The 27,528-nt window shown below is 40.4% G+C and overlaps 1 protein-coding gene across 4 annotated transcripts in view; it reads right to left on the bottom strand.

Moving 5' to 3' along the window:
* The window catches only part of ARHGAP5 (Rho GTPase activating protein 5), a 92,905-nt gene that overhangs the window by 19,298 nt on the left and 46,079 nt on the right, over positions 1-27,528 (bottom strand). For 2 of the 4 annotated variants that reach the window (XM_048853305.2, XM_048853306.2), the window contains exons 5-7: positions 14,867-14,944; positions 13,438-13,569; positions 10,132-10,237 (exon numbers count right to left, since the gene is read on the bottom strand). The exons of 1 other annotated variant lie outside the window; for it this stretch is intronic. In XM_048853305.2, the coding sequence (XP_048709262.1) occupies positions 10,132-10,237; positions 13,438-13,569; positions 14,867-14,944 (316 nt within the window). Of the gene's footprint in view, positions 1-10,131; positions 10,238-13,437; positions 13,570-14,866; positions 14,945-27,528 lie in introns of those variants that run through there. One more of the 4 variants, XR_007357147.2, reaches the window with a different exon arrangement.

The raw sequence follows: 27,528 nt of genomic DNA, 5'->3' as shown, positions 1-27,528 counted from the left end.
AGACTTCAGAAAAGAGGTACAAGAATGATCTGAGGTCTGGGAAACCTGTCTTCCTGTGAGAAAGTTAAGTGATGACTTCTTCACAGTCTGCATGTATCTACATGTGAAGAATATGTCTTACAGTAGAGGGGTCTTTAATTTAACAGTCAAAGACAGAATTTCCAATTACTGGAAACTGAAACTAGAGATTCAGACTAGAAATATGGTGTAAAATTTTAACAGTGAGGGTAATAAACCATTGCAACAGTTTACCTAGGAACTATTTACCTATGCTCGATTCTCTGTTACTAGAATTCTTTCAATTCAGCTTAGCTCTCTTTCTACAAGATATGCTTTAGCTCAACCAGAAGTTATGTGCTTGATGCAAGAACTACTGATAAAATGTTATGGCCTCTGTTATTCAGGAGGTCAGATTATGTGAACGTAATGGTCCTTTCTGGCCTTACAATCTATGAAACTCACTGGGAAGCTTGTCCCTTGTACTCTGTACTTTATCCAGCAGCAGCAATATGTTAGATTTTTAGGTTCTTCAGAAAATGATATATTTGTTTTATAACACAAGTTCCTGAGAATGAATTAAGCGTTATATAAAATTTTAAATGATTTTAATGCTTTATCATCAGCTCTTGAGTGGAGACGTTAATGAAATGACATTTTTAAAGTAACAGCTGGCTTTGTAGCCAATACACACACACACACACACACACACACGGTTTGAAATGAGAGTTCCTTGTGATTTAGATGTGATCACAAGAGAGCTCTTGCTTCTTTAAAGTTTTCTAGTTGCAACTGAATTTCTGCTGTGCCTTTGTTTCTTCAGTTTAAATGTTCCTATGAAAATGTAGGATTCTGTCCTACTTTGAAATACAGCCGCGTATATTTATTAACAAGAACAACAACTGTTTTCTTGTTTTCAACATATAAAATGAGAATTTCCATCTTGGTGCCAGATCTTTGATATCCTGCACTCCTGCCAGGTGTGTGATCTGAGGTAAGTAGAACACCTATTTATTAGGCTAAATATTTCACTACTGTTGCAGCTTTACTGAAAATCAAACTGGTTTTAGATAAGGAATCTTTACCTTTAAAATAGAAAAAAAACCACCTGCATTTAGCTGCCTCCAGACATAAGTCTACATCTTGTGCCGCAATTACTGATTTTAAGGTTTTAGATTTGTTGTTTATCTGGAAATGGGCGGAGTTTTATCTATTTTGGTTTTTAATATATGATTAAGGTTCACCAAGTTCATGATTTGTAGTGCGAAAATAATTGGTTAATAAATCTGATAGACAACTGGGACATTAATCAGGACTCAATGTATACAAATATTAAGACCATTGTACAAGAAAATATTTTCCCATTTGCAATGGAAGAAGTAATTGCAACGGGGAATATTTTGTGTTAATAAATGTAGTACCTTTATCAAGTAGTATAGGATGTATCAAATATTGTCTGTTTTGAACGTATTATGTCCAGAGATATTTACATACTCTTCCTGAATTAGGGCAATATACACATTCTCTTTCTTAAGAACAACTTCTTATATTTTAATGAGTAGTTAATGCTATCAATATTCCATGTACAGAATTTTAAAGAATTCAAAAGACAACAGGGAAGAGGTTGCATTTTGTTAAATGCTTGTGTTCAAGGATTTTTTTTAAAAAATTGGCTCTTCTACATATAATTGTTTCCTAGGCTACATCTCAGAGGAAAAGTAATAAATCAGTCTGTTGCCAACTGAATAATTGAATTAAACTTTTAAGAACACTTAAATCTAAACAGGCTAAAATGGTACACAATACCCTGCTGAGAGCAAAGGGAGTAGATTAGTTATTAAAAGGTCATGTTTTACGATAGAACAAATGCTCAGCCTTTAAAATTATCACAGAACCTTCTCCCTTTTCTTCCTGAAGTAATTCAACATGCTGCCTAGACCTACTATCTGGAGCTCTGTTTTAAACTCCATCCTTGACCCTCTCCAGTGAGACTCCCAGCTCTCTATACTTCTCTGAAACTGCTCTCACTTACGTTGCTAATAACGTCTTCACTGCTAAGTCTCAGAAACAGTATTCTATCCCTACTTCCTGTCAGGCTGCTTTTTACCCTGTTGACCATGCTCTCCCTGAAATCTTGTCTCCCTCAGCTTCCATGACTATTCTCTCTTGGCTCTTCTACCTCTCCAGTTGCTACTTCAGTGTTTGGTTTGGAAGATTCTTCTCACTCCAAATAATGAGAGTTCTACTGGGCTTCTTCCTTAGCCCTCAACTCCTCTCTCTGTATGCAAAAGTGATCATAAAGAGATAGATTTGTTCTATCATCTATCTTCTCTGTGTTGACAACACTCAGATCTACTTCTCTACTCTGAACTTGTTCTGCTCCTGGCCCCAGCTAAAATCTCAGCCTGTCTTTTTGATATCCACGGGTCATCTTAAACTCAACATGATCTTTTAATCATTGCTTCTAAATCCTCCTCATCCCTTCCTTTCTCAGTCACCATGACAAAACCTGCACTCTACCCTGACATGTGTAAGAACTTGAGAGTACCTTTAATTACCCAGCCTCGTCAAGGTATAAGATATCAATAGCTGAAAATATATGGACAATAAGGAAAAAGAATTTTCAGGGGCATGGTGTCTATCTCCATGAAAAAGATAAGTCATATTTCGTATAGACCCCCTTAATCAGTACACTCTCTGTAACTGATATGGAAAGTGTAGACTGCCCCACATTAAGATCACGACAGGTTAGATTGTGATAAATCATAGAAGATAGTCCATTTAACACAATTATTGAAGCTAAGCACATATCAGGGAACTAAAAAGGAAATTTTTAAAAATATCTTTTTTAACAAACAGTAACTGCCATTTTCATTACCTTCCCACATTAGTTTAAACACAAGGTAGCCTAGGAGTCTTTACATTTTCTACTCAGGAGCCTTTGAAGAAGTTTTGAAAATTGCAGAGTTTTTAAATAGAATGTTTGTTTCTTTAAAGCTCTTATGCTGCCAGTCTATTCCACTGGTTTCAGATGACTAGATGACCCATTGAGGTCCCTTCCAGTCCTACAGGTCTATGATTTTCAAATCCTTTTACCATCCATTACTGTGATCAAATTTAAGGCAATCTCTTGCATGAGTTTGGTTCTGCATACTGCATTTTGATCTGGTTCCACTCTTTTAGAGCTGTTAACTTTAATATCCAAATTAGCAGGACTTTCTTTCCTAGTGCTCAGAAAGGTTTCTCCAGGGAGATACAGAAAGCTATTTTTGTGGTTTAATTAGTTGGGGAGCCAAATACTTTTTTGAATGAATATCTTAAAAGGATTCAGCTGGGAGCTCACAGAGCTGCAACATGTGACCTCTTATTTAGCATTTTATTTTTCAACATGTTACTGTTACAGTGAACTAAACATAATACTACCCTGTAATGTATTTTACTATAAAATACATTCCCAAATAAATCAAACATTATATAACTACATTAAAAGTCCACGAGAATGCAACATTAAAATTGTATAGCTAGCCATAATTAAGTCCAGAAATGCAATTATGGTTGAATATTCAACTGTACCTATGTCACCTTGAGCCTATGTATTATAAAATCTTTATACTATATTGTGCTATTTAAGAAATATTAGTCATTATGAGATTTTTCTGCTCTAGATGAAGTTAAGAAGAAGAATATACACAATAATCAAAGAATCAGGGTGTTTCTTAATAATCACTTGAAACAGCCTCATCCATTGCACAGATTTTCTAAAATTGGACAAAAAGTCACTATAATGCACTCTACTCTATAGTCACACCAGTTTAGTTTCAGTTGAGTTAATTCTAATTTATACCAGTGTAACTGTGACCACAATCAGACACAAGGCTTTTCAGGGCATACTCTTGCATTGATGGGATGAGAAATCAGATGACAAAACTGGCCTTTTCACTCTTCTTTCCATTATTCTGAATATTACATATTCGTACATACACACGAAGTCATAGTATGGGGAGTGCCCATCTGCTAGTCTAAAGATTAAAAACAATTCCTTATTTGTTAAAATCAAGGAAAAACCTTGACAGCATCAAATGCTCATGTAGACCAGATTTGAGGAGACAAATATAAGATTTCACTCCATAAGAAATATTTGTTTTCAAGCAGTTTTATTAAACAAGACTTAAAGATGTTATGAAAAGCCAGGAGCAAAATAGACATGATCCTAAGTACCCCTGTATTCACACCTTACAGGCTACTGCAATGTTTGTACAAAATGTCTTGTAATGATTTCCCTCTGTATAACATTACTAGAATATATTTAAAGACAAAGACAGCCTACCCTAGGTAAAAGAGATAAACAGGTCTGTCCTAGACAAAGGAATATGATTTTAACTCAATTTACATATGAGCCATTGTGACAGGGCAGCAGTAAAACCCCTTGAATGCCCTGCCAAAATGCTAGTTAAGCCCTGCTTTCTGGTAGGGAAGCCAGGTGCAGGGGCCCAGGTAGCCAGCAGAGAGCCCAGATGCAGGCCCTAATGAGGGTCAAGGACTTGAGCTAAGTAGCGGCAGCTGGACTGAGGAAGGGAAGGGCTATAAAAGCCCTAGAGAAAGCTCAGTAAGAAGGCTAGCCTGGGAGGGGACAGGAGGCTACAGCTGTCTCCTCACCACAGGAAGGGAGCCTCATGGGCCAGGAGACCCTAGAACGGGTTAGAAAGGGGATAACTGTTGGGGGATAAAGAGGACTACACTGTAGCACTGTAAATAAAAGCACAAGGTTGAAACACTGGAACAAGGCATGAGGACTCTTATTTTGTCAGCCTAAGCACAGGGTACAGGGGAAAGGAGGAGGAAACCTGTGAGGACCCTGTGACAGCCATAAACAAAACTATCAAGCTAAACCTGCAGAGGCTGTCTTAAGCCTGAACTCTAGAGAGAATTAAAGTGGCTCCTGCCATGAAAGAGACAGGAGACTGAATCCCCGGGTGGCTTTCCTAACTTTATATTCCCAAAAAATTGGCTTTGTTCTCAAAGGACAGAGAAACTCCATCTCTATCTTTTACCTGTGAAGACAAGGGAAGCCAGCACCTTGAATTTCTGTAGAAGGTTCTAACTGAGAGACAGTCAGTCATGCTAGACAAAGAATAATTGGTGAGAGAAACCATCCTAGAGACCGTACCTTGCTAGATTAAGTTATAGACTTTTAGGTTCATATCTTCACTCCTATTACTAACCATCTTTACCTTTATTTATTTTACCTAGCATTACTTAAACTATGTTCTGTTGTTAATAAACTTGTTTTATTTTTCATCTAACCCAACCCAGTGCTGTGTTTGAACTGAACTGTTAACTTCAGTTAAATTGGTAGGCTGCTGGGTATTGTCTCTTTAAAGAAGCAAACGTACCTTCTGATTTCTCTGAGTAGTCCAGGGGAGCACTGCAGACTTCAGGGCAGACAGTTCTGGGCAAATTTGGGATTGTAGGCGTGTTGGGGTCATCTTGCCAGGTGTAACCAAAACTTGTAGAAACCAGGGATGGAACTATTGTGTTGTAAAGAGGCTGCTAGGGTCAGAGAGCTGAACAAACGGTTACTTACCTGTAACTTGTTCTTATAAATGTGATGCAGACATGTATTCTACTTATGTGTGTGTGCATGCACCCAGCACACTGGAGCTGGAAAACACTGCCTAGCAGTATTCATAGGGGCAGTGCTCATGTCCTGTGCCCTAGCCCCTCCCCTGGCCATATAAAGGTGGTACTGCCCCAATCTCCTCAGTTCTTTCACACAGAACATCAGAAGTACAGACTCTGATGCAGACGGCATGGAGCAGGAGTCATGGAATATACATTTGCATCACATTTCAAGGAAAAACAGTTACAGGTAGGTAACCAACTTCAGCCACCTCTGAAGAGGACATTGGCACACACTTGCATATTGGACGACGTGTGTGCATGCAACAATATGGCCTAGCAACTGCACACATATTCAGGCTGTGGTTGAGTCTGCAGCTCCAGACATAGGTGGGGATTGCCTGGAATCACTCAGCTGGTGGAAATGCTCTTGAACTTGTAGAGTCCATCAGTGTCCCAATGAACTTGATTCTTTGAGTTAGAACCAATGTTGACTTTCCGCTGTTTAGGAGGAGACTGAGAAGACCAGGTAGGCATAGTGTGAAGTGAACCTGACAGAAAACTTCCTCTCTGGACTTCACCCTTAGTAACCAATCACCCAGATATGGAAAGATATGAATACCCCTCTTCTTGAAGCATTCTGTTACCATAGTCATGTATTTGGGAAATCCCAGGAAGCAGAAGATAGGCTGAAAGGCAGCAGACTGTAGTGGTAGTGCTGGACAGCTACCACAAACATGAGGAACCTCCCATGGCTCGGAACAATTGATATGCGGAAATAAGCATCCCACAGGTCCACAGCAGCAAACCAGAAATTGTGATTTAAGGCGGAGAGGATAGTTGCTAGGGTGACCATACAGAATCTCACATATATATTTGTTGAGATTGAAGAGGTCAAGGACAGATCTCTTCCCTCCCTTGGGTTTGGAAACCAGGAAGTATTGGGAGGAAAGCCCCCATCCCCAGTGCTGCCGGGGAACCTCCTCTATAGTCCCCAGGGCCAACCGAGACTGAACCAGCTTGAGGGGCACATTCTCATGAGAGAAGTCCCTGAAAAGGCAGTGGGTCGGGAGGAGGGATGGAAAGAAACAGTATGGCATAACCCAATCTGATGGTGCTTAGGACCCAGCTTTCCATGGTAACTGAGTCCAAGATATGATAAAAACAAGCTAGCCTGTGCCCAAAACAGATGGAAAGGAGAAAGAGAGGTCATCACTGGGTTACAGTCCTGGACACTAGAGTCAAAATAGGCGCTTGCTGGATGCTGGGGAGAGAGGGAAATGGGGGAATGGGAGAGCTGGCAGGTTAAACCCAGAACCAGAGAACCCTCTCTTCTGGGATCTGTGGCCCTTCCAGGAGTAGTCCTTCTTCCTTACAGGAAGGGAGAACTGTCCGAAAAAACGTTGCTGTGTTGACCGCAATAGTGGCATCTCTTTATGGCCAGAGTATATACTCCCAAAGAACAGGACTTAGCTATGGAGTTTTTAAAAGAGTGCAGGGTTTCATCATTTTTTTCCTGAAAATAAATCCCAACCATCGAACGGTAAGTCTCCAATGGTCTGCTACATCTCATGTGCAATGCCCAAATTCTGCAGCCATAAAGCCCTCCTCATGGTCACAGCCAATGCTGTAACTCTGGTTGCGGCATCTACCATGTCCAGAGCTAACTGCAACAGTCTTGGTCACCATATGGCCTTCTGCAATGAGTGCTATAAACTATTCCCTGGGAGGATTCTGGCAACTTATCCACAAACTATATACATGGCTGCCCAATTGACAAGAGTCATATTTAGAGACCAACACCCGATGGTTCCCAATGCACATTTGCATGGAAGAGAAAGTATAAATCTTCCTCCCCCTTAAGTCCATCCTTTTGGACTCTTTGTCCTTAGGGGTGGACTTATACCTTCCCTGCCATGCCCTGTAATTTGCTGCAGTTTCCACCAGAGAGTTAGGAGCCAGATGGGAGTAGAAACCCTCAAAACCTGGCATGCGAATGAAATACCGCTTCTCTGAATGCTTTGCCATGGGAGGCAATGAAGCTGCAGTATTCCAGAGGGCTTCTACAGGCTCCAAAAGAGCCTCATTCATCAGGAGGGAGAGTCTCCCTGAAGCTAATGATTGGAGAATACCCAAGGTAGTGGCCATATGCCTTAGGAGGTCCTGATAAGACTTAAAATCCTTAGGTCACTGAGGGAGAGAAAGGATCTGGTACAGGACAGTCATCCAGGGAGGAGGTTTGGTGCATCAGCGACGGGTACTGTTCTTGCACCATGGGATCTGATCGCAATAACTCCGGAGGTCCAGGGGGAAACAAGCTCAGCAGTTGCTTGCAGCCGAGATGGCCTGGGAGTGGGAGCCATCAGTGGGACCAGGTATCTTGCTCTGATGTAGGTCAAGGAGTGGGACCTCAGGAGCAAAGAAGCATCCGAGGGCTTCCAAGGAGGCCACTGGGCATACAGTTTAGGCATTGTTGGCCAATAGGCACTGGGCCAAGAGCCCTGTCCCAAATGCAGAACAGATGCCCATCTCCGTACTGATGGTGATCGAGGGGGATCTGTGATGCCAATCTGATGACGAAGGGTAGGATGACACGGACCTGGAGCTTCAGTAGTCCTGGAGCTTCTCTGGTGACAACGGAGCAAACAGACTCATCTAAAGTCCAATATGGGGGCGGCATCGGTGCTGAAGAGGAATGGGTGATCAGCAACGGCAGTACTGAATGAGAGAGAGAGTCCCATCCAGTACTAGGAGAGGCACCAGTATCAATACTAAGGGCAGCACTGAAATTGACAAAGGAATCTGCTGCCATGATGATGGTGCTGAAGGATGCACCCACATCAGGGGCCATTCAGTACTGGGCCCAATGTTGGCCTCAACTCCACAGTCTGAGGCCCAGATGGTGCTCTGGTGATGACGAGCCCAGGAGCTCTGCAACATGGCCACAAGATGCCAAAGGCACAAGAAAGGACAAGGCTGCAGAGGCCATATCACCAGCCAACTCTTGAACCAGTGGAGAGTCTGGGACTGAGAGGCAAAGAAGGTCGATGCTGTTTGCTATGTTGCCAGCATTGAGACAGTTGCGTGGTGCCAACATCATTGGTACCAGACTCAATGAATGCCCCATGACCAGAACCAGAGTCAACACTACAGGCTCTCTTAGTGGTACCAGGAAGCAGTTAGATGATACTGCTCCATCCTGTGTGCTGGTGGGAGTACACTGCTCCTTTCAGAATATCAGGAGAAGCCTCCTCAAGCCCTGGAATGGTCCAGATTCATTTTACGGGATCTCTTCCTCGCCATACCAGAGGAGGAAAAACAACAACCGCTTTTTCTTCTTGGGAAAATGCCAGAGCCCAAGCATGGAGCAGAATCACTTGCCAGATCTGAAGGTGACTGCCAGTCTGGCACTGAAGCCCTCATCTAAGTGGGCCTCCTTCAGGTGCTTGTCTCTCACCACCCGAGTCCTCACTGTGAATGACTTGCAGATGGTGCACCACTCTTTAATGTGTCCTTCACCAAGACACAAGCACCTTATGTGGGGATCACTGTTGGGGATGCCCCCCGCACCCACCCTACGACAGACAATGCTTAAACACACAGGGCAGCCAACAATTCAAACTAATACTATACTAACACTAAACTTAAACTAAGTGGTACTATATTCAAGAAAAAATTCTTAGAAACTGAGACCGAAAGCAGAAGGTGAAAAACACCACATGGAACTCTGTCACTATCCACAAGTGGTCAGAACGTACGGAGGGAGTCGGGACAGCATTGCCCTTATATGGCCTGGGGAGAGGCTAAAAAGTCACAGAATATGAGTGTGCTCATAACAGGTACCGCTAGGCAAAGTTCTCCAGCTCCTGTGAACTGGGTATGCACACATTAAGTAAAATACACAGCTGCATCTACTCGGAGAACCAGGGCTCCACAGCACACACACACTCATGATACTGCATGTTTGTCTGCAGACTGTAAGCCACAGCAACAGAGCATTTAAGGCACGAGGGTTACAAAGCAGGCAGTGACACAACCCCTTACTGATCTAGACTGCAGAACATGACAGTAGATTAAATATTTATTGCATTCTTATGTTATTTAGTTCATTGTATGGTTTTGTGCTGAATTTTAATTAAATAACTCCCAAATCTACAAGTGTTGCACGCAACTGTCTCTTCAACAGAGACATTTACTCAAGGTAGAGCAAAATTTCTTATATCCCACAAAATAGTGATAGTGTCAGATTATCCTACTTCAATAAATCACAGTTTATTTTTCAATTAATCACAAATTAATAAGATAGAGTAAGGCAAACCTATTACACAAACCATGAACTCTTTTCATTTCAAATTAACTTACGTTTCAAATCCACTTTCTTGCATTCCTTTTTTTTTGCCCTTAGTATCAGTTTGGTCATGCATTCAATATTTTTATTGACAGATGAGTGATAAGACCATATAAAATATTCAGTAATTATTAAATAGATTTTTAGTAGTGATAACAATACTAAACCTGTTTAGATGAGTTATTACAAATTTGAAGACATCGTAGTTCACAGGATGGAATTTCTTCACAATTTCTTTTAGCTCATGCAGTCGTTCTGTCTTATCCAAGATCTCTGTAGAGATAATAGCAAAACACCAATTTTCCCTATATATTTAAAAGGAAACCTTTACAAATGGTGCTGCCAATTCGTCTCATGAGTTTGTAGGGACAGAAAGCATCCATACTGGAAAGGAATGCCAAGGTGAGAAACAGTATTTGACAGTTACATGAAGAATTGTATCTAGACGAACTATTGTATAGTTCTACTTCTCTATCATAGGTAGAACACAGTCGGTGCCTGATAAAATTATTTATCTGTGTTTAATGTTGGAAAATCATTTTAATAGCTCATTGTTGGCTTGTGAGATGATCATCAGTAACTCACTTATGAGTCAGATTTCCTGTCAGATTCCTCTCTGTTTTCACTGTTACTACCCAAAATATTTTATAAGACTTTTATTCAGAGACAGAAGATTCCCAAAATTTGGGGAGAGGTTGTTCTAATGCATGATTTATGCCCATGAACTGAAAATATGTTAAGCCCATCAACTAGTCCAACTGGTGAAATAACATGATTGAGCCTGGGACAGAGAATTTAAAAACCACTCAGTTTAAAAGAGAAAAAGGTAGAAACTAGCAGAAGCAGGCAAACATACAAATTTTAAAGAGCAAGTACGGACAACAGTCTAGAGAGTAAATTAACAGAGAAGCCTTCCCCACACTATTAAAAGTGCAATGTACATAGGCTAATTTTTCTGTATGGATAGCAATCACAAGTTTATCCAAACCTTTGCAAACAGCAGCTGCAGAAATTATTTGAAATAAATTTGTAATTTTAGGGTGAGTTCTTGGTGTTTAGATATAAGGACTGGCACATAAGGAAAGATCATTCAATATAAAATAAAAAGTTTAAGGTAGCAGTAATAGAAAGAGCCATTGGAATGGACCTAATCTCTCTCAGAGTAACAGCCGTGTTAGTCTGTATTCGCAAAAAGAAAAGGAGTACTTGTGGTACCTTAGAGACTAACCAATTTATTTGAGCATAAGCGAGCTTAAGTGAGCTGTAGCTCACAAAAGCTTATGGTCAAATAAATTGGTTAGTCTCTAAGGTGCCACAAGTACTCCTTTTCTTTTTGCTAATCTCTCTCGGAAGTGATATGACTAAGGTACCCTCTTTGTCTGATATTTGGGAAATATTTTGTGGCTCCCAGTGGAGCAACAGGACTGGCAGTTTTAGTACTGCTGAAAGTTGCAATTGCAGCAAAAGGACTGAAGCTCCCTCTTGATTCTCTAGAAGACAGTTGGTTAGACAAAAATAATTATCCATAATTTCTTCAAAGGCTGATTGAATGAAAGTTCAAAGAACTGGAACATAAAGGATGCCATCATGCATTTCTCTGGGTAGCCCACGATGTATATGCGAAAATTTCTTGAGTTTTAAAAATTGAGAGAGAGTGGGGTCAACTGGCCAAATGATATTGCTAAAGGAAGTGATGCTGTTTTACAGCTTAAAAAGGACTGAAATGGAATTGTGTTTAGGGCCAGGAACTCAGCGTTTGTCATATGGAGGAAGAGACTTCTGGTATGTTTTCCTATTTAGATGGTGTTAGGATTATTACTTTAAAAAAAACAAACAACAAAAAAAACAACCATCAATTTTGATCCATCAATTTTACTGTTAGTGTACATAATATTTTTACCTTATTCTTCTGACTGGTAATACTTTATTAAAAACAGGGAACAAATAGTCTCTAAACCAGACTCAAAATAATGCTACAATTAAACAATATGTAGGCACCAGGGAGTTTCCACTCTGCCCTGAACATGCAAACACTTTCTGTGGAGTTAATGCCATTTGGCATCTAGTTCATTAAAATGTTATCTGCATGATTTTATTACTAAAAACAAATTTGAAATGCAGGGCCATACAGCACAGCATTAAATCTGTTTCCAAATTGGGATTATTATTCTGCAACAATAAAATTTAATTTATGAACAGTCTTTACTTTTTTTTTTTTTTTTAAACTGAAAAAGAAAATAATTATGAGTCTACTAGATGCCTAGGAGCGGGTGGGGGGGGGGAGAATGCCCCCAGATAGGGAAGGAAAGTGAAGTTCTTCTCCTTTTTCTCTTTTCTTTTTAAGCCAAAGGAACAACACACAATAAAATACAATAAAATACTAGCCTGAGTTCTTTTAGGAAGAACAAAGGTAACAAAACAAACACTACTTATGCTAATGACACAGATAAGGAAGGGACAACTGCTCATTCTGTCAGAGGCCAAAGGCGGTAGAGAAGGAAGTGAGGGGGGTTCGCCCGTGCAGTGCTAAATAGCCTCAAGGCAGACAAAGAGGGAGGGAGAGCACATACGTGGGCTCAACTGGACACTGCTACCAAAAATTTCCCATTAGAGATGCAGGGGCACACAGACACCTAAAGTGGAGCACCCATAGGGACACTACTCGAAGAAGAACAGCTTTTCCTGTAAATAAAGTATTTATGGATATCAACTAGATAAAGCCAAAACATACAAAGATACATGTGTTAAAAGGTAGGTTAATCTAGCTGGTCTTCCGTACCAAGTTTCCAGATTTAGTGTGATGAATATACTGTCATGTTTTGGATAAGAAAACAATACTATTTGTGTCATAGTTCCACCCTGCAAAAATATGTAACATTGGCTTACGTTTATGGAATAGTTTGCTGCAATCCAATTCCCTGACCTAATCTGATTCAAAGAAGGCCTTCAAATGGGGGAGATCCATAAAAGTTATGCTTTTCAGCTGTAAGTGTATGAAACATAACTGAAAGGTAAACAGATTTAACACTGTATAGTTTTTGGGTTTTTTTAATAAACAAATTTGGGAACATTCCCAAATAAAATGAATATTAAATATTTTAACTTATAAACCTTTTTGAACTAAGTATTTATTTCATGCATGCTTCTATTACTATTCTATAAATTTCATCTTCAACTTTACTACAGACTGGCGAAGCTAATTCTTTCAATTAAATGAATTATCCAAATAAGACAAAGAATAAAATCACAATTTGGTCTGAGATATTAATTAAAGGTTTTACTTCTTTATGTAATAGTGCTCATTCATTTTAAAGAATGTCATTTTAAAACTGCACAGACACACCAGAGAGCACCAATTTATTTTAAAAAATTCAGTTTCACAAGAGCTAGTCATGTCAAAATATAATGAATTTAAAACCTACAATAAGATAACCACAGAACATAATCAACAAGAGACTAGATTTACTACTTACTTGATGCTTCTACCAACTCTGGATGTAGAGAATAAGGTATTAAAGGATCTGGCAGATCTGCAAAGAAAGCTTTAAGAGCCCCTGCCACAGCATTTACTGTCACTTCCATAGATTCTAGGTTGATATTATGATCTGTGAGACACAATGAAACAGCAATTTATTAGTGTAAGCAAAACCAACAGCTGTCACTGCACATACCTTATTTTTAAAAAGTATCTATAATATAAAAAAGGATATACCACCAAAAATTCTATTCCAAAAGTAACTGAATGAAAAGGTCCACCACTAGGCAAATACATGCCTGCAATCATGCTCTGATCCAAACGTGAGTAAATCCACTAATGTACCTATACAGCTGAAGCACTAAGATATTTTAGATAGATATTTAATATATAGATTTATATATTCTGTACAGAAGATGTTGGCTTCAATGTGGCAGAGAAAAAAATCTAATTTACTCTTGCCACTGTCTATGATGAATGTTACTGCGGGAATCAAGGTCAGAGTGTTTCTATATACATGACTGGGGCAGTATATTACAGGGTGAAGTTCAGAGAGGAATAATAATAAATACTACTAATAATACAGGACATCTTCCCTTGGAGATCCAGATTATAACCACAATACACTATTTGCATTCAAGTACATTCTAACAAGATGAATAAAGGCTCTACATTGCACTGGAAGTGGACTACCTACATTTAACATTTTAACAAGATTACTCAAAATATAATTCACTAGAATAACAGAATCCTCATTAGTCATACATCTTGCTTTTTAATTAGAACATGAATGCCAAATACTAATAAATATAAATATTTATCCAAAAATACAACAGTTAAGCTATAAAGGAAGTAGAGGTATTTTGGCAAATTACAGTTGAGAAATGTCAGTCAGAACATAAGAACTGCCATACCAAATCAGACTAGTGGTTCATCTAACCAACATCCTGTCTCACAGTGACCAGTAACAGACAGGAGTGCTCTTGGATTCTTCACTAACACTAAGGGCTTGTCTACATGGGAACACTCAGGAAAATTAATCCAAATTAACTAAAGGTATCAATTTACAGTGGATTAGTTCAACTGCATTAAACCCATGTGGACAAACATTCAGAATTAAAGTGGGTTTAATTCACTTTATTTTAATTCACTTCCAAAATCAGTGTTCCGCTTTAGGAGTAGTAACGGGGATATGTTAAAATACACTGTTAGAAGTAGAAGAACTCAAGAACGAACGACATTCATTTGAGCAATCTAAAAGAAATTAGAAAACAAAGTACCTGAGTTCTTATGAATAATATTTAATTTATAACAGCAGGATGCTAGAGTGACCAATACTGAACCCCAATTCCCTTCCAAAAACAGCTATTAAGAATAATTCTGGAGAAGAGACTTATTGCTGTACCAGGAAAACCAGCTACAATTACCTTGATCAAACTGTTTCTGAATGTTGTCTTGATCAGTTTTATTCCCACTAACACGGTAAAGGCCTTCAGTGCATAGTCCTGGTTGGGGAAAGAAAAAAACTTTTTTAAACATAAAAATATATTTTACAGAGTAACAATGAGATGGACATACTGTACATAAATATTCATTCATACATGAAAAGTAGAAATTAATGTGTTCTGCACATAAATTGATTCAAAATAATTGGCTGGATATTACATTTATATAGGAATTACCATATTGTTTCAGAACAACAGTCTATCTAGTCCAGTTTCTTGTCTCTGACAATGGCTACGTTTTAGTCACAGGTATTTTTAGTAAAAGTCATGGACAGGTCACAGGCAGTAAACAAAAATTCACAACCCATGACCTGTCCATGCATGACTTGGGTGCTCTGGAGGGGGGTGGCCTGGGGGCACCATCGGTGTTCAGGGGAGGGGTGTGGCCAAGGGCCTTCACTGGTGCTGGGGAGGTCTAAGGGGCTGGCAGGCTCCCTACCCAGCTCCACACGGCTCCCCGGAAATGACATGTTCCTCAGCTCCTAGGCGGAGGCATGGCCGGGGGGGCTCTGCAGGCCCTGCCCCTGCCCAAAATGCCAGCTCCACTGCTCCCATTGGCTGGGAACCATAGCCCATGGGAGCCTGAGCAGCTCTGGCAGCCCCTGGGCCAACCACACCAGCCACTGCAGAAGCCACGGAGATCACAGAATCTGTGATCTCTGTGACAGACTCGCAGCCTTAGCCATAATACCTGCCTGCATTAGACACATGTGGAAAAATCTCCCCACCACGAAAGAGATCTGCTTAAATCATGAAGTCCAAGGTTTAATATAATTTCTAAATGCACTGTCATTAACAAAAACTTTGGATATTGATATGTAAATATATAATCCTTTTTTGAATCCTAATAAATTCTTTGGATCAACAACTTCCTGTGGCAATTACTTCCACAATTTAATCACATGCTGACTGAAAAAATTAGTTCCTTTTATTGGTTTTGAATTTTCTACCTTTTAATTTCAGTGAACATGGCCTGATCTTAGTTAAAAAAGAGAACAGATGACTTTGAGATCTACCTTCTTTACATCATTTATTATTTTATATATTTTTATCATGCCCCATCTTATTCATCTCCTTTCCAAGGCAAACAATCCCAATCTTTTGAGAGTTTTCCAGGCCTTTGATTATTCTCATCAATCTTCTCTGAACCTCTTCCAGCTCGGCCATACCCTTTTGAGTTGGGGTGACAAGTATTACAAAAGTATTTCAGCTGAGGCCGAAGCATTGATTGTATAAAAAGGATTATGTTTTCAATATTATCCTCCATTCCTTGGCTACCCAAACATCTTGTTGGCTTTTTGGCACACTGCACATTTCCATTGAGCTGTCACCAGTGACACCAAAGTTGCTCTCTTGGGTTGATAAACTTAATTTAAAATCCTCTAAGATGTAAAAGTAGTTTAATTTTTTTCCCTCTAATGTGCATAACTTTGCATTTGTTGATGTGAAATTTTGTTTGCCATCATATTAACTATTCACCTAGCTTTAGGTCTGTCTGTAGTTCCTTACAGTCTTCTCTGGTCCCAACTAATCTAAATAACTGTGTGCCATATGCAAGTTTTGCTATCTCACTACTCACTTCCCCCACCACCTTTCCCAGACCATTAATAAATATATTAAACCAACACCAGACCTTGTATGGAGAGACCTAGCTGTTAACCTTTTGCCATGTTGAAAATTGACCGTTTAATCCTACTCTGGTTTGTCTCCTAGCCAATTTTTGATCCAAGACAGTACTTTGCCTTTCACCCTGTGCCTACTTAGTTTCTTTAGTAGCCTCTTGCAGAGGACTTTTCAAAGACTTTTTGGAATTCTACATATATTATATTATGTCATCTAGTTCTCCTTCATCCACTGCTTTACTGATACATTCAAAGAATGAGATATGATTTTCCTTTGCAGAATCCATACTGATTAGACTTAGCAGATCAAGAGCTTCCAGACATTTTATTATTTTATTTATAATTGTCAAATCACCAACCTACCATGTATAGATGTAAGGTTAACCATTCTACAATTCCTTGGATCACTCCAATGGCCTTTTTATGGATGCAACATTTGCTACCTTCCAATCCACTAGAACAGTAAATGTTTTAATAAAAATGTATTGTTACCAGCTCAGCTACTTCCTACTTGAGTGCCTTTAGAATTCCTGAATGTACCACCTGGGCTTGGAGCCGGATTCTATTTTAAATTACCATTTTGCTCCACCACCTCTTCTCAGAGTATATAATCTTTGTTATCATGAAAAAGCATGCTCAGGCTAGGAATCTTCCCAACATTGTGGGTAGTGAATATTGATAAAAAGAAGTCACTTGGCTTCTCAGCAACATCCTTATCTTCCTTAATTACTCCCTTTAATCAGTGGTGATCCAGCAGATGCACAGATTCTTTCACAGGCTTCCTACTTTTGATACATTAAAAAAAAAAGAAGAAGAAAAAACTCCTGCTTGTTTTTGTACCTTTAGCTATTTGCTTTTCAAACTCCACTTCAGCCTCTCTCATTTTCTTCCTTCTTAATGCCTGCTGTAATTTATGTTACTGTTCATTGACTTCACTATGGTCAGATAAATACATTTTGAATAATTTCTGTTTGGCTCAAATAGCCTCTCGAACTTTGCCAGTTAGCCATAATGGTTTCCTCCTTGCTTTCCTGGTTCCCTTTTTATTCAGCAGTATTCACATCTTCTGTGACTATTATTGTTCTTCTTAGTAGCATCCAAGTCACATCCACTGATTTTACTTCCTTTACTTTTAAATTTAGGGCCTTTTTGGCTACCCATCTCATTTTATTGAAATCTCTTTCTCTATAGTGTAGTGTCACTGTGACTTTTTGGTATGCTACCTGCTCTTCAGATACTGGACCTAATTAGATTACAGTCACTGTTATTTAGTGGGTCAGTTATGGTCACCTCTTGAATTAGCCTCTATGTTGCTTAAGACTAAGCCAAGAATAACTTCTGCTCCTGTGTGATCTAGAACAAGCTGTCTCAAGAAGCAATCACTTAAGCTCTGAGAAATTGTTTCTCTGAAGACGGTTCCATTGTGCCATTTGACCAATTTGTACGTTATCATTAGATTTCACTGCCTCATTGATCTTTCAACATTATGCACTCAATTTCCTTTTCTTCATCTGGAGATCACTAGTACTGCCCAACTAATATATTTATAATTTTTTCAGGTTGAAATTTGTGGCCATATAAGATTCAACTGTGTGGCCACTCAGAATTTTTATCTTGTTAGATTCTCTGAAATCCCTTATATACAACCTTACTCTCCCAACACTTCAGTCTAGTCTGTCTTTCCTGTGCAGGTATTATCATATCCCCACTGGCTTTTATCCTCCCACCACATTTCTGTAATGCATGTTATATCAAGGTCCTCATCCAGTACAAGGCATTCCGGTTTGCTTATTTTACTATTTAATCTTCTTGAATTTGGATATAGACATTTACAGTTTTTATTTGGATGAAGTGCCTGTCTTTATTTAACACCTTAATCTAACACCTTGCTGAGTTTGCAGAATTTACCTCTGTGTCCTTATTCTGTGCTCTAGTTCAGTTGTAATTTGCACCCTATCCTTTACTGGATTCGCAGATACCACTGTATTACCATCTTTATCAGATGACTCTGACTTGTGTGCTCCTCAGCTACAGTCGGCTTTCCCCATTTATAAGTTTAAATATTCCTCCAACATATTATTTATTTTACGTACCAAACTCTCCTGTGTTCATTCCACCTTCTGAGTCTAGGGCTTCTCCTCACTGGAGACAGGCCTTTCTCTGCCTAGCTCTGTAGATAAAGCTATCCCAAACAAGGATCAAAGACTTCAACTCCTCCCAACCACTTGATTATTGATGATTAGTGTCCTGAAGCTGGCATTAAAGAACTTAGTACAATGCATAACTCAAAAAGTCTAGGGGTATGTCTACACTACAGATGCTAGAGCGGTACAGCTACAACACTGCTGCTGAAGCACTGTAGCATAGACACTTCCTACATTGAGGAAAGGAGTTTTTCCAATCTGTGTAGTTAATCCAGCTCTCTGAGAGGTGTTAGCTAGACTGACAGAAGAATTTTTCTGTCAACATAGCTGTGTCTACACTAAGTCCATCCCAATACAGCGCTGTATTGGGTTGGACTTAGTGTAGACACAGCTATGTTGACAGAAAAATTCTTCTGTCAGTCTAGCTAACATGGAGCACCATTTTTCAGGGAGCACCATTTTTCACAACCCTGAGCAATGTAGGTTGATATAATTTTTAAGCATATACCAGGACTAGCAAAGAGTTGCTGTATGCTAGATCCTTTTTAAAAAAATAAATGAAGTCAGAAAGATATTTATAGATCAGTAATGTAAAACTGTATCTTCTTAATATGATTAACACAGTTCTAGTTAGTTACTACTGACATCTCTCAATCCATTCTCTCTTCCACACCATAAAATCAGGTATTTTCTGTAGACTGAAATCTTACACTGAACTGTGTAACTTGGCCTTTATTATAACCTAGTGGGAATCACAGGCAATGAGGAGCAGACTATGAAGTAAAGAGCCTGAAGGCTTGGGGCAGGGAGTGGGGTGTGAGGAGTGGAAGAGGCAGGAGAGCCTAAGGCAGCCTCCCCTCTTCTTCCTCCCACACATCCCTTATTTCCCTTCTACTCCAGCCCTGTCCCCTTCTGTTCCTGTCCCCTAGCACCCCCCTCTTTTTCATTCTGCTCCTATCACTCAGTCTACCTCTGTTTCTAGCTCCCCCAACTCTGCACCTCCTAGCCTGTCCTCCTCCTCTAATCTGTTCTCCCCTGCTCCTATTCCATTCCCCTCCAAGCATGAACCCCATCTGATCCTATCCTTCTAAGTCTGCACCTGCACCAATTTCTTGTCCCCCCCATCTCTGATCCTCAGGCCTCTGCATTTGAGTTATGTTGTTCCTCCTCCTCCACACTGCCTGAACACCAGCAGGGGGAGTGCTGAGAGCACAGGAGAGTCTCTCCCTGTTCTTCTCACTGGCACCGCATCAATCCTCAGCTGTCGAGGGAAACAATTGAAAGAAGTTCATCTCAACCCAGCGAGAATGTTTTGAGATTTTAGCTGCTTACAAATCTCTAAGGAACACGTGTTACAGTGATTTTCATAGATTTATAATTGGGGCAAATCTGAGTAGATTTTCACAGTAACAGCACAAAGCACATCTGATGTTAGGGCTCATAGGTTCTGACTTTCCAAAGTGCGAGGGTGCTCAACCCTGTCTCTGCCCCAGGCCCTACCCCTTCCCCAAGGCCCATTTCCCCACCCCGGCTCTTCCCACCAAGTTCCACCCCCTCCCCTGAGCCTGCCGTGTCCTTGCTCCTCCCCACTTCCTCCCAGCCTCCTGTACACCACAGAACAGCTGACTGCGGTGGGCAGGAGGGGAAGGCGCTGCTCCGCAGGCCTGCTGGTGGGCGGGAGGCATTGGGGGGGTGGGAAGGAGAGCTGAAAGGGGCTGCTGGTACGTGCTCAGCACCCACCATTTTTTCCCCATGGATGCTCCAGCCCCAAAGCACCCACAGAGTCAGCGTCTATGTCAGGGCTAGTCCCACCAAATTTCAAGTTCCTACTTCAAAACATGGCGGATGGGATTTTCAAAAGCACCTAAGCGAGGTAGAAGCACAGATACATTTGACTTTTGGTTTTGAAAATCTCACACAAAGGCACTGAAGCTTTTCATTGAAACAGCTGTAAGAATTTAACATTGGCAAAACAACCTATTTTTCCCGAAACTTCTTCCAAGAAATGGCTGTACAGTTTTTGTTAAAACTTTAAAAACAAAATATGGCTCAAAGCAGCCACCTGGCATGGAAAATTTCAGATCAAAGAATTGAAGTTTGGCAAAGCAAATAAAAACAGGACCTGACAAAGAAAAGTGTTAGGCCACCTTGAAGTGAAAAGGGGAGTGATTAGGATGAGGAGTCTGGGGACTGGGACTTGGATGAGAAAACTGGAGGAAGACACTTGGACAAGGTGGAAGACAGGATCCATGATGGAAGAGGTCAGCCAAGATTGAGGATGGAGAATGGGATTGATTAGGCAAGGAGATGGGCTGGGACACAAAGCGGGGGGTGAGGGGAGAGAGATAAAGAGAACTGGCACAACAGGCTGCAAGAGACATGAACAGAGAAGCCTGTGCCCAGTAGAGTACACTGTTCCAAGACATGGAATGGAACCCAGCATTCTTGAGGCACCCCCTTCATCTACTGTCAGCAAATATTTGCAAAAACCACTGGCAAAGTGCATGTTTTATGCCCTACAGGTGGATGGCCCTGTGGATGGAGGGGGGTCAACCAAATAGTACTATCAGTTATACAGTTGGCTCAAGTGGTAGAGGCCTGTGCTATGGACATGAAAGTTCCAGCCCTGATGATGACTCAGGTAATGGTCAATATGAGTCCCAAAAATGATGAAATTTGTTTTTCTGATTTGTTTTGTAAAAAGTTAGGAAATTACACACAAAAAGCTACGTTAAAAGAATGTTATGATTGCAAAGTCAATCTTTCAAGTGTTAGGAAAAGAATTAATTTGTCATTTGAGTGTGTATGCATGATATAATCCTTAATTATGTGATCAGAGCTTTTCCAGTATTTTCCAGACTATTTTAGTGCTGTACAAACATATAACCAAAAGGTAACCTCTGCTCCAAAGAGTTCACTATGCAAGTAATTATTAGTAATCTAAGGTTGTTCTATAATTGCATACGACAAGGTTTTCTTGGGTCTTCCCCGAAGCATCAGATATGTTGTCAGACCATACTGAACTAAAAGAACCATTGGTCTCATCCTGGATGGCAATTCCTACGTAAATGAAGTAATTTATGGGGAAAGAATCTAACCCATTTTATTTTTAAAGGAGAAAAAGAATAAAGCAAATCACTTATTCAAGTATGTTAAAGTTTCACATGAAATTAACCTATACAAATGATAAATTTAGAAGAGCAGACATTCTTAATCTAATCTTTTTAATTTGTAGAAAGGGTGGGATTTACACACTACTAAAATGAGGTACCATTCATAAGTTTAAAAAAAACAAAGCAGAACCAGACAACTTCAACATTAAAGTGATCTAACTGTGCTAATTAAACAATTTATAGTGAACATTAAGAACTTTCAGTGGGCAGTAGTGTGTTTATTTAAAGTTGAAACTTTTCAAAAGTAAAAAACATGGAGAGCTTCATCTGATGTTGAATTAACAGTTCTACATTTGCAAATACTAAAACTTTTTATGTTAACCAATCTCTAACAAGCCCTCTGACACTACAGCAAGCATGGCTATTCACTCTTATGTCCTAAAGTGTGTTCACACTGCTGACAACCGAATAAGATTTCTACTCATATGACACTACAAGCAGCAATTCACTTTCCCTGCAGATGTCCTAGATGAAGTGCCTATGCATTTATTTTATTAAAGGATGAGTAACTCAGATGTGAAGATTATTTAATTTGACTGCACCCAACTGTATCAGGTGTTTCCTACTTCTGGGGAGCGAGGGGGGGCAGCATATCAGTCACGACAGTGAAAACAGATATTGACACCCATGTTTAGATTTATGCTCACATGATTTATATCTTCTTTACATAATTTCCATTGTGTTGACTCAGAAAAGATATCTTAATTAGTAGACAGTTGAAATGTACAACATTATTGTATATTTCAAAACATGTGACATTTCAAGATATTGTATGATACACAAAAAATTAATTTATTTCTTACTTGTTTTCTCTGATGCCCCACACTAGTACAAACTACTGATATGTTTCTGTCCTCTGTAACACACATGTGGTGTCCAATCAGGATACATGATTTTTCATGCTGGCCTTTGCCCCTTTCTGTATTTGTTAAGGAAGACTTCTCACTTTATTATTTCCAAACTCACATAATACAAGTTAATCTGTGATGTCTTTCCTAACCTTGTCACTCAGCCCAGGCCCCAAGTCCAATGAGGTGGGCATTTATAAATACATGGTCACTCCATGACAAACAATTAACAGGTAAGAAATCGCTATCACATAATGTTACTAGCGGTACCCCTAAGCTATGGAGGGAAAGCTAAAGCCCAGGCTGAGGTAAAGTGACAAAGTCAGAAGCGGATAAAGGAGTGCCAAATTGATCCTCTCCCCTGTGAACGGTAGCCTAAGTCGAACAAGAGACTACATCTCAAAGCACTTACTGTCTTATGCCATAGCTGAAAAGGATCAAACGTATACAGAAAAATTGGAGAAGCTTCATGGAGTACCAAACAGCCGTCTGATACAATTTGTCCTCTGAGGTTTCTCCCTCTTCTTCCCAGGAGGTGGGAATTCTCTCAGCAGAGTGAGTCTGGAGTTAGGGCTCTAATCCACCGAGGACAAAATTTAGAGGCTTGGTTTCCCTTCTTAAAATCCACATATAAGAAAGGGATTGGAATTCCCTAAATTCCTTGGAGAAATCAAGATAAATCTTAGTCCCCACCACACATCTAAGGAATGTGACCAAATTTCTATCTGTGTTTTGGGAGAGGAGCAGAGAAAGAAGTCTGCTTAAAGAAAAACCTGACACTATTTGGGGGGGAAATGAGAGATAGGAGTAACCGTTTTTCTTGATGAAAAATTTGGTAGGCTAAATCGCAAACAAGGACAGCAAGTTCACCCCTCTGCAGACAAAGGGGCTAGCCACCTAAATGGAAACTATCCAAGACTGAAGAGAGAGAGGCACTCCAAGTATTCAGAGGTATCTAAAAATAGATATTTTTTTCTACACTAATCTGAGATTCCAGAGGGTCTGAAAACTAAAATGGGATGGGGATATCTTAGGTAAAATAAGTCACTGAGAAATCTACACATGGCCAGATAAAATCCATTATGAATCCTATCTACCTGACCCTGGAAGAAACAAAGGGAAGAGGCCTGGACCTGGAAGAAGCTAACTGTCAGACTGTTATCAACACTGGCCCATATGAAACCTAAAATTACCAGCAGTACAGTTTTCTGTTGGAGAATTTGAGAAATTCACATTAAGTGCATGGCTCAAATCATGTAGCAGGCAAACAAGGGCTGTTCTTCCAGTGGGACTGAAGAAGAATTATTAGGACTCTGACATGCTTGATCTATTTAGAAGGCTTTGTTTACAAGGTGGGCCATTAGCCTTTAAATTGCAGGACTGTGATGCAGAACAGATTTATCAAGCAAGGCTGGGTCTTCTGGGAAATGTAAGATTGAGACCTTGAGACAATTAGAGCACATCTGCAAATCACATTATTGGCCAATCCAGAGCCACTAGGTCAGTGGGCCTATGCTGTTACTTGCCTTTTTGAGAAACTTCCAAATTAAAAGTGGGAATAAACTAAAAAATTCCCAGGTGTACATAAACACAGAAAATACATCTTAGCCCACACCTTAGATTCTGTATACTGGCTATAGCACTGTGGTATCCAGTTGAAGATTAACTCAATGACCTCTCAATGCTGGCTGTTAAACAATAACACTTCCTTGCACAGCAACCATTCCTTCCTTGGATGGATCTATATTCTGTCAAACCAGTCAGATTGGGTGTTCAACTGGGCAGGAAATATAGAGCACTTTTAAAGAGACTCCACATGCTTCTCTGCCCTTTAACGGAAGATAGAGGACTCTCAGTAGATCTCTACTCCTGGCTTCCCCAGTCTCCTCAGTGGTTTGGGATGCTCTCCTTGACATCATGAGCCTGGGTTCTCTTTATAACCTTGGTCTACATGTCTAGGAATAGTGCCAACCCTCCTCCTCCACAGCTCCTTTTTCCCCTGCACAAAGGCTTGGATACCAAGGGAGCAAAGGACTAATCAAGGCTGCCTTCTACTGGGTTTTTCCCATTTGGGAAAAAATTGAGTTTTTCTGTCAGATTTCTGAGACGAATGAGCCCAGTATGGGTGGATCTTGGGCTGGTATGGTCAGTACTTAACTGAGGACTTGCAGATATAGAGATCTGGGTCAGCCCCTTACTAGAATAAAAGGGAAAAAATGTCTCCGTGATTCCAAGATGGAGAAGACATGTATAAAGCAGGGAGGTTTTTCTCCTACCAGGTCTCTCAGAGAGCTGAGTCCTGGACTTCACAAAAGAATTTTGAGAAATCAGAAGACCTGAGCTTTGAAAATAGAAACTTCCCCTGTGCCAAACTTCTGGGGCTCTGCTTGCTAAGATGAAAGCCTCCACAAAAATCAATAGCCTCAAGATAATTATAGACCTGAGCCTTGATGTTGAGACTATTCAGAGCTAGCAGACAACTAGTTAGATTTCTGCAACCTAGTTTGTGAAGCCAGGAAAAGAGTACTCTGTCCAAATGGACCTCCATTAGCCTTCAGATGGCAGCTGTAGATAGATGTACAAGGGACAACAGGCTTAACCCCTCAGATGAGTATCTGTCTGATCAGTCCTTCATTCATGCAGTCATTGCCTCCAGTCACAGACTAGAAATCCTGAAGTCAGGGGCCACTGCCGATTCCAAATTGGGGTGGGGCAGCCAGAGATCCTGAAACACTCAAACTGAGTTTGTAAACCTTAGTGGTAATTCATAGGAAAAGAAAAGGCCTTGTCTAGAGTGGAGTAACCCACCTCTAACATTTTGATACAGGGATGCACAGCGAGGACCTTTTCATGATTTAGCCCTTGAAGGAATACTGAAAAACTCAACCTCAACCTCCTGTCATTGTGAAGCATGTTGGTGTACAGGAAGTGACATCCATGATGGCAAGGATGGTTGTTCTGAAAGTTAACATGCTGTGGAGTTTCTGGAGAAAGTTGCCTGTGTCATGGAGGAAACTGGCCCTGTGTGTAATGAATGACTTGAGGATAGTTTCTACAAAATCTGATATTCCTTTAGTAAGAGTGTTGTAGCCAGATATGATGCATCTGGCAGTGTTCCCTTTTTTATCTTGGGAAGCATGTCGAAGTCCCTGGGGCAGGTTCATGGGGGATTAGGTTATAGAGTTTCTCTTGCAGTTGTTTGGCTTGATATCATTGATGTATCTCAATTATATTACTGATTTTGTGGTACATTTGTCCAGAAATTTTTCCTGAAGGTGGCCCATGAAGAGACTGGCATATTGTCTGGGAAAAGTATTTGAAGATATATTTAAATTCCTGTGTGAAGTGTGGTGTGGGGTCTTCTGAGTTTTATAAAGTACATTGTGTCAGTGAACTGTCGGTTGGTCTCATGGATGTACTCATCACGGTTGAGGACTACAATGGCACCCCCTTTGTCTGCTGGTTTGATCTCTATCATAGCTGAATGTCAGGGACTGAATAACTACCCTCTCAGTCGAGGAGAAATTGCGGTGGATATAATGTTTGTTAAGGATTTCACAGTCAATATTTTTTCTGATACAATCGATGTAATGATTCATTGTGTGGTCTTGTCCACTGGGGGGTGTCCAGCCAGAGGATTCCTTTTGCTTATGATTGTCCAGGATGTGGTAGTTCTGCATAGTATCATCTTTGTTGTGAAAGAATTTTCTGAGGCAGAGTCAGTGAAACAATTCTTTTTGTTCACCACATTAGTATGATACCAGTTTCTGCAGTGGTGCAGGAGTTCAGTCCCTTGTCATGGTTACTCTAGAGCAGTGGTTCTCAAACTGTGGGGTGCATTGGAGGTGGGGTCCAACTGTGGAGAAACGTTGGGGGGGGAGCCACACTTCCAGCCCCGCTCACCCCTAGATCAGCTCCACCTCCAACCCCAATCAGCCCCCCAGTCGTGCTCCACCACCAGGCCCAGTTCTACCTCCACTCCCTCTCCATCCCCAGACCAGCTCTGCCTCTATCCCCAGCTCCTTCCCCATCCCCAGTTCTGCCTCCAGCTCTGCCTTTAACCTAAGTTTCACTGCTGAGGAAGCGTTGGCTGTGAAGTAACGGAGGGGAAGCGCAGACAGATTCCATTGCTGGGAAGAGGAGGCACAACTGAAGAAGTTTGAGAACCACTGCTCTAGAGGTGTTGTTCTGTTTGTGGAGTTATATTTGGTTCCACTTTTTGTTTTTGTGTTGAATGGCTTGTTACCCAAGGTTTTCAGAACCCTAAGCAGTGGTAACTTAACTGTTTCTCTCCAGGAAGTAACAAACAAATCAATGGGAACACTGTGCTTCCATCTCATAAATGATTGATACAAGCAAGCATGCTTTTATTTAAAACTACTATTTATTAGATATTAAGCACACACCCGCAACCTGTTGCGGATATCCCAGGTATAGTTACCCATAGTCTGAGATGGTTTCGAGTCATCTCCAGCAGGGCTTCCAGGGACCCTCCTTCCATCGAGTTGATGGGGAGTTTAGAGGTCAGCTCCTTGCCCTATGAAAAGCTCCCTCAAACTGTTCTGAGGTATTTACTTTTACCTAACCTTTTAGAGCTAATTATAACAAAGCATAAAATCTATAGGAACTCCTAGTGGGTCATCATCATAATCTCTACTGGATCACCAATTCTCCTAATTTCAACAAACTACTCACGATCTCAAAACATTTGTAGCTGTAAAAACAATATATCAGGGGCAGCTAAAAACAAGGTCTCTATTCACTCACTCTCTTCCACAGCTGGTGTGTCATTCTCCC

The sequence above is a fragment of the Caretta caretta genome, chromosome 6 (genome assembly GCF_965140235.1).
Source record: "Caretta caretta isolate rCarCar2 chromosome 6, rCarCar1.hap1, whole genome shotgun sequence".
In the NCBI taxonomy this organism is placed as follows: Eukaryota; Metazoa; Chordata; order Testudines; family Cheloniidae; genus Caretta; species Caretta caretta.
This window is presented reverse-complemented; position numbering and strand designations above follow the sequence as displayed.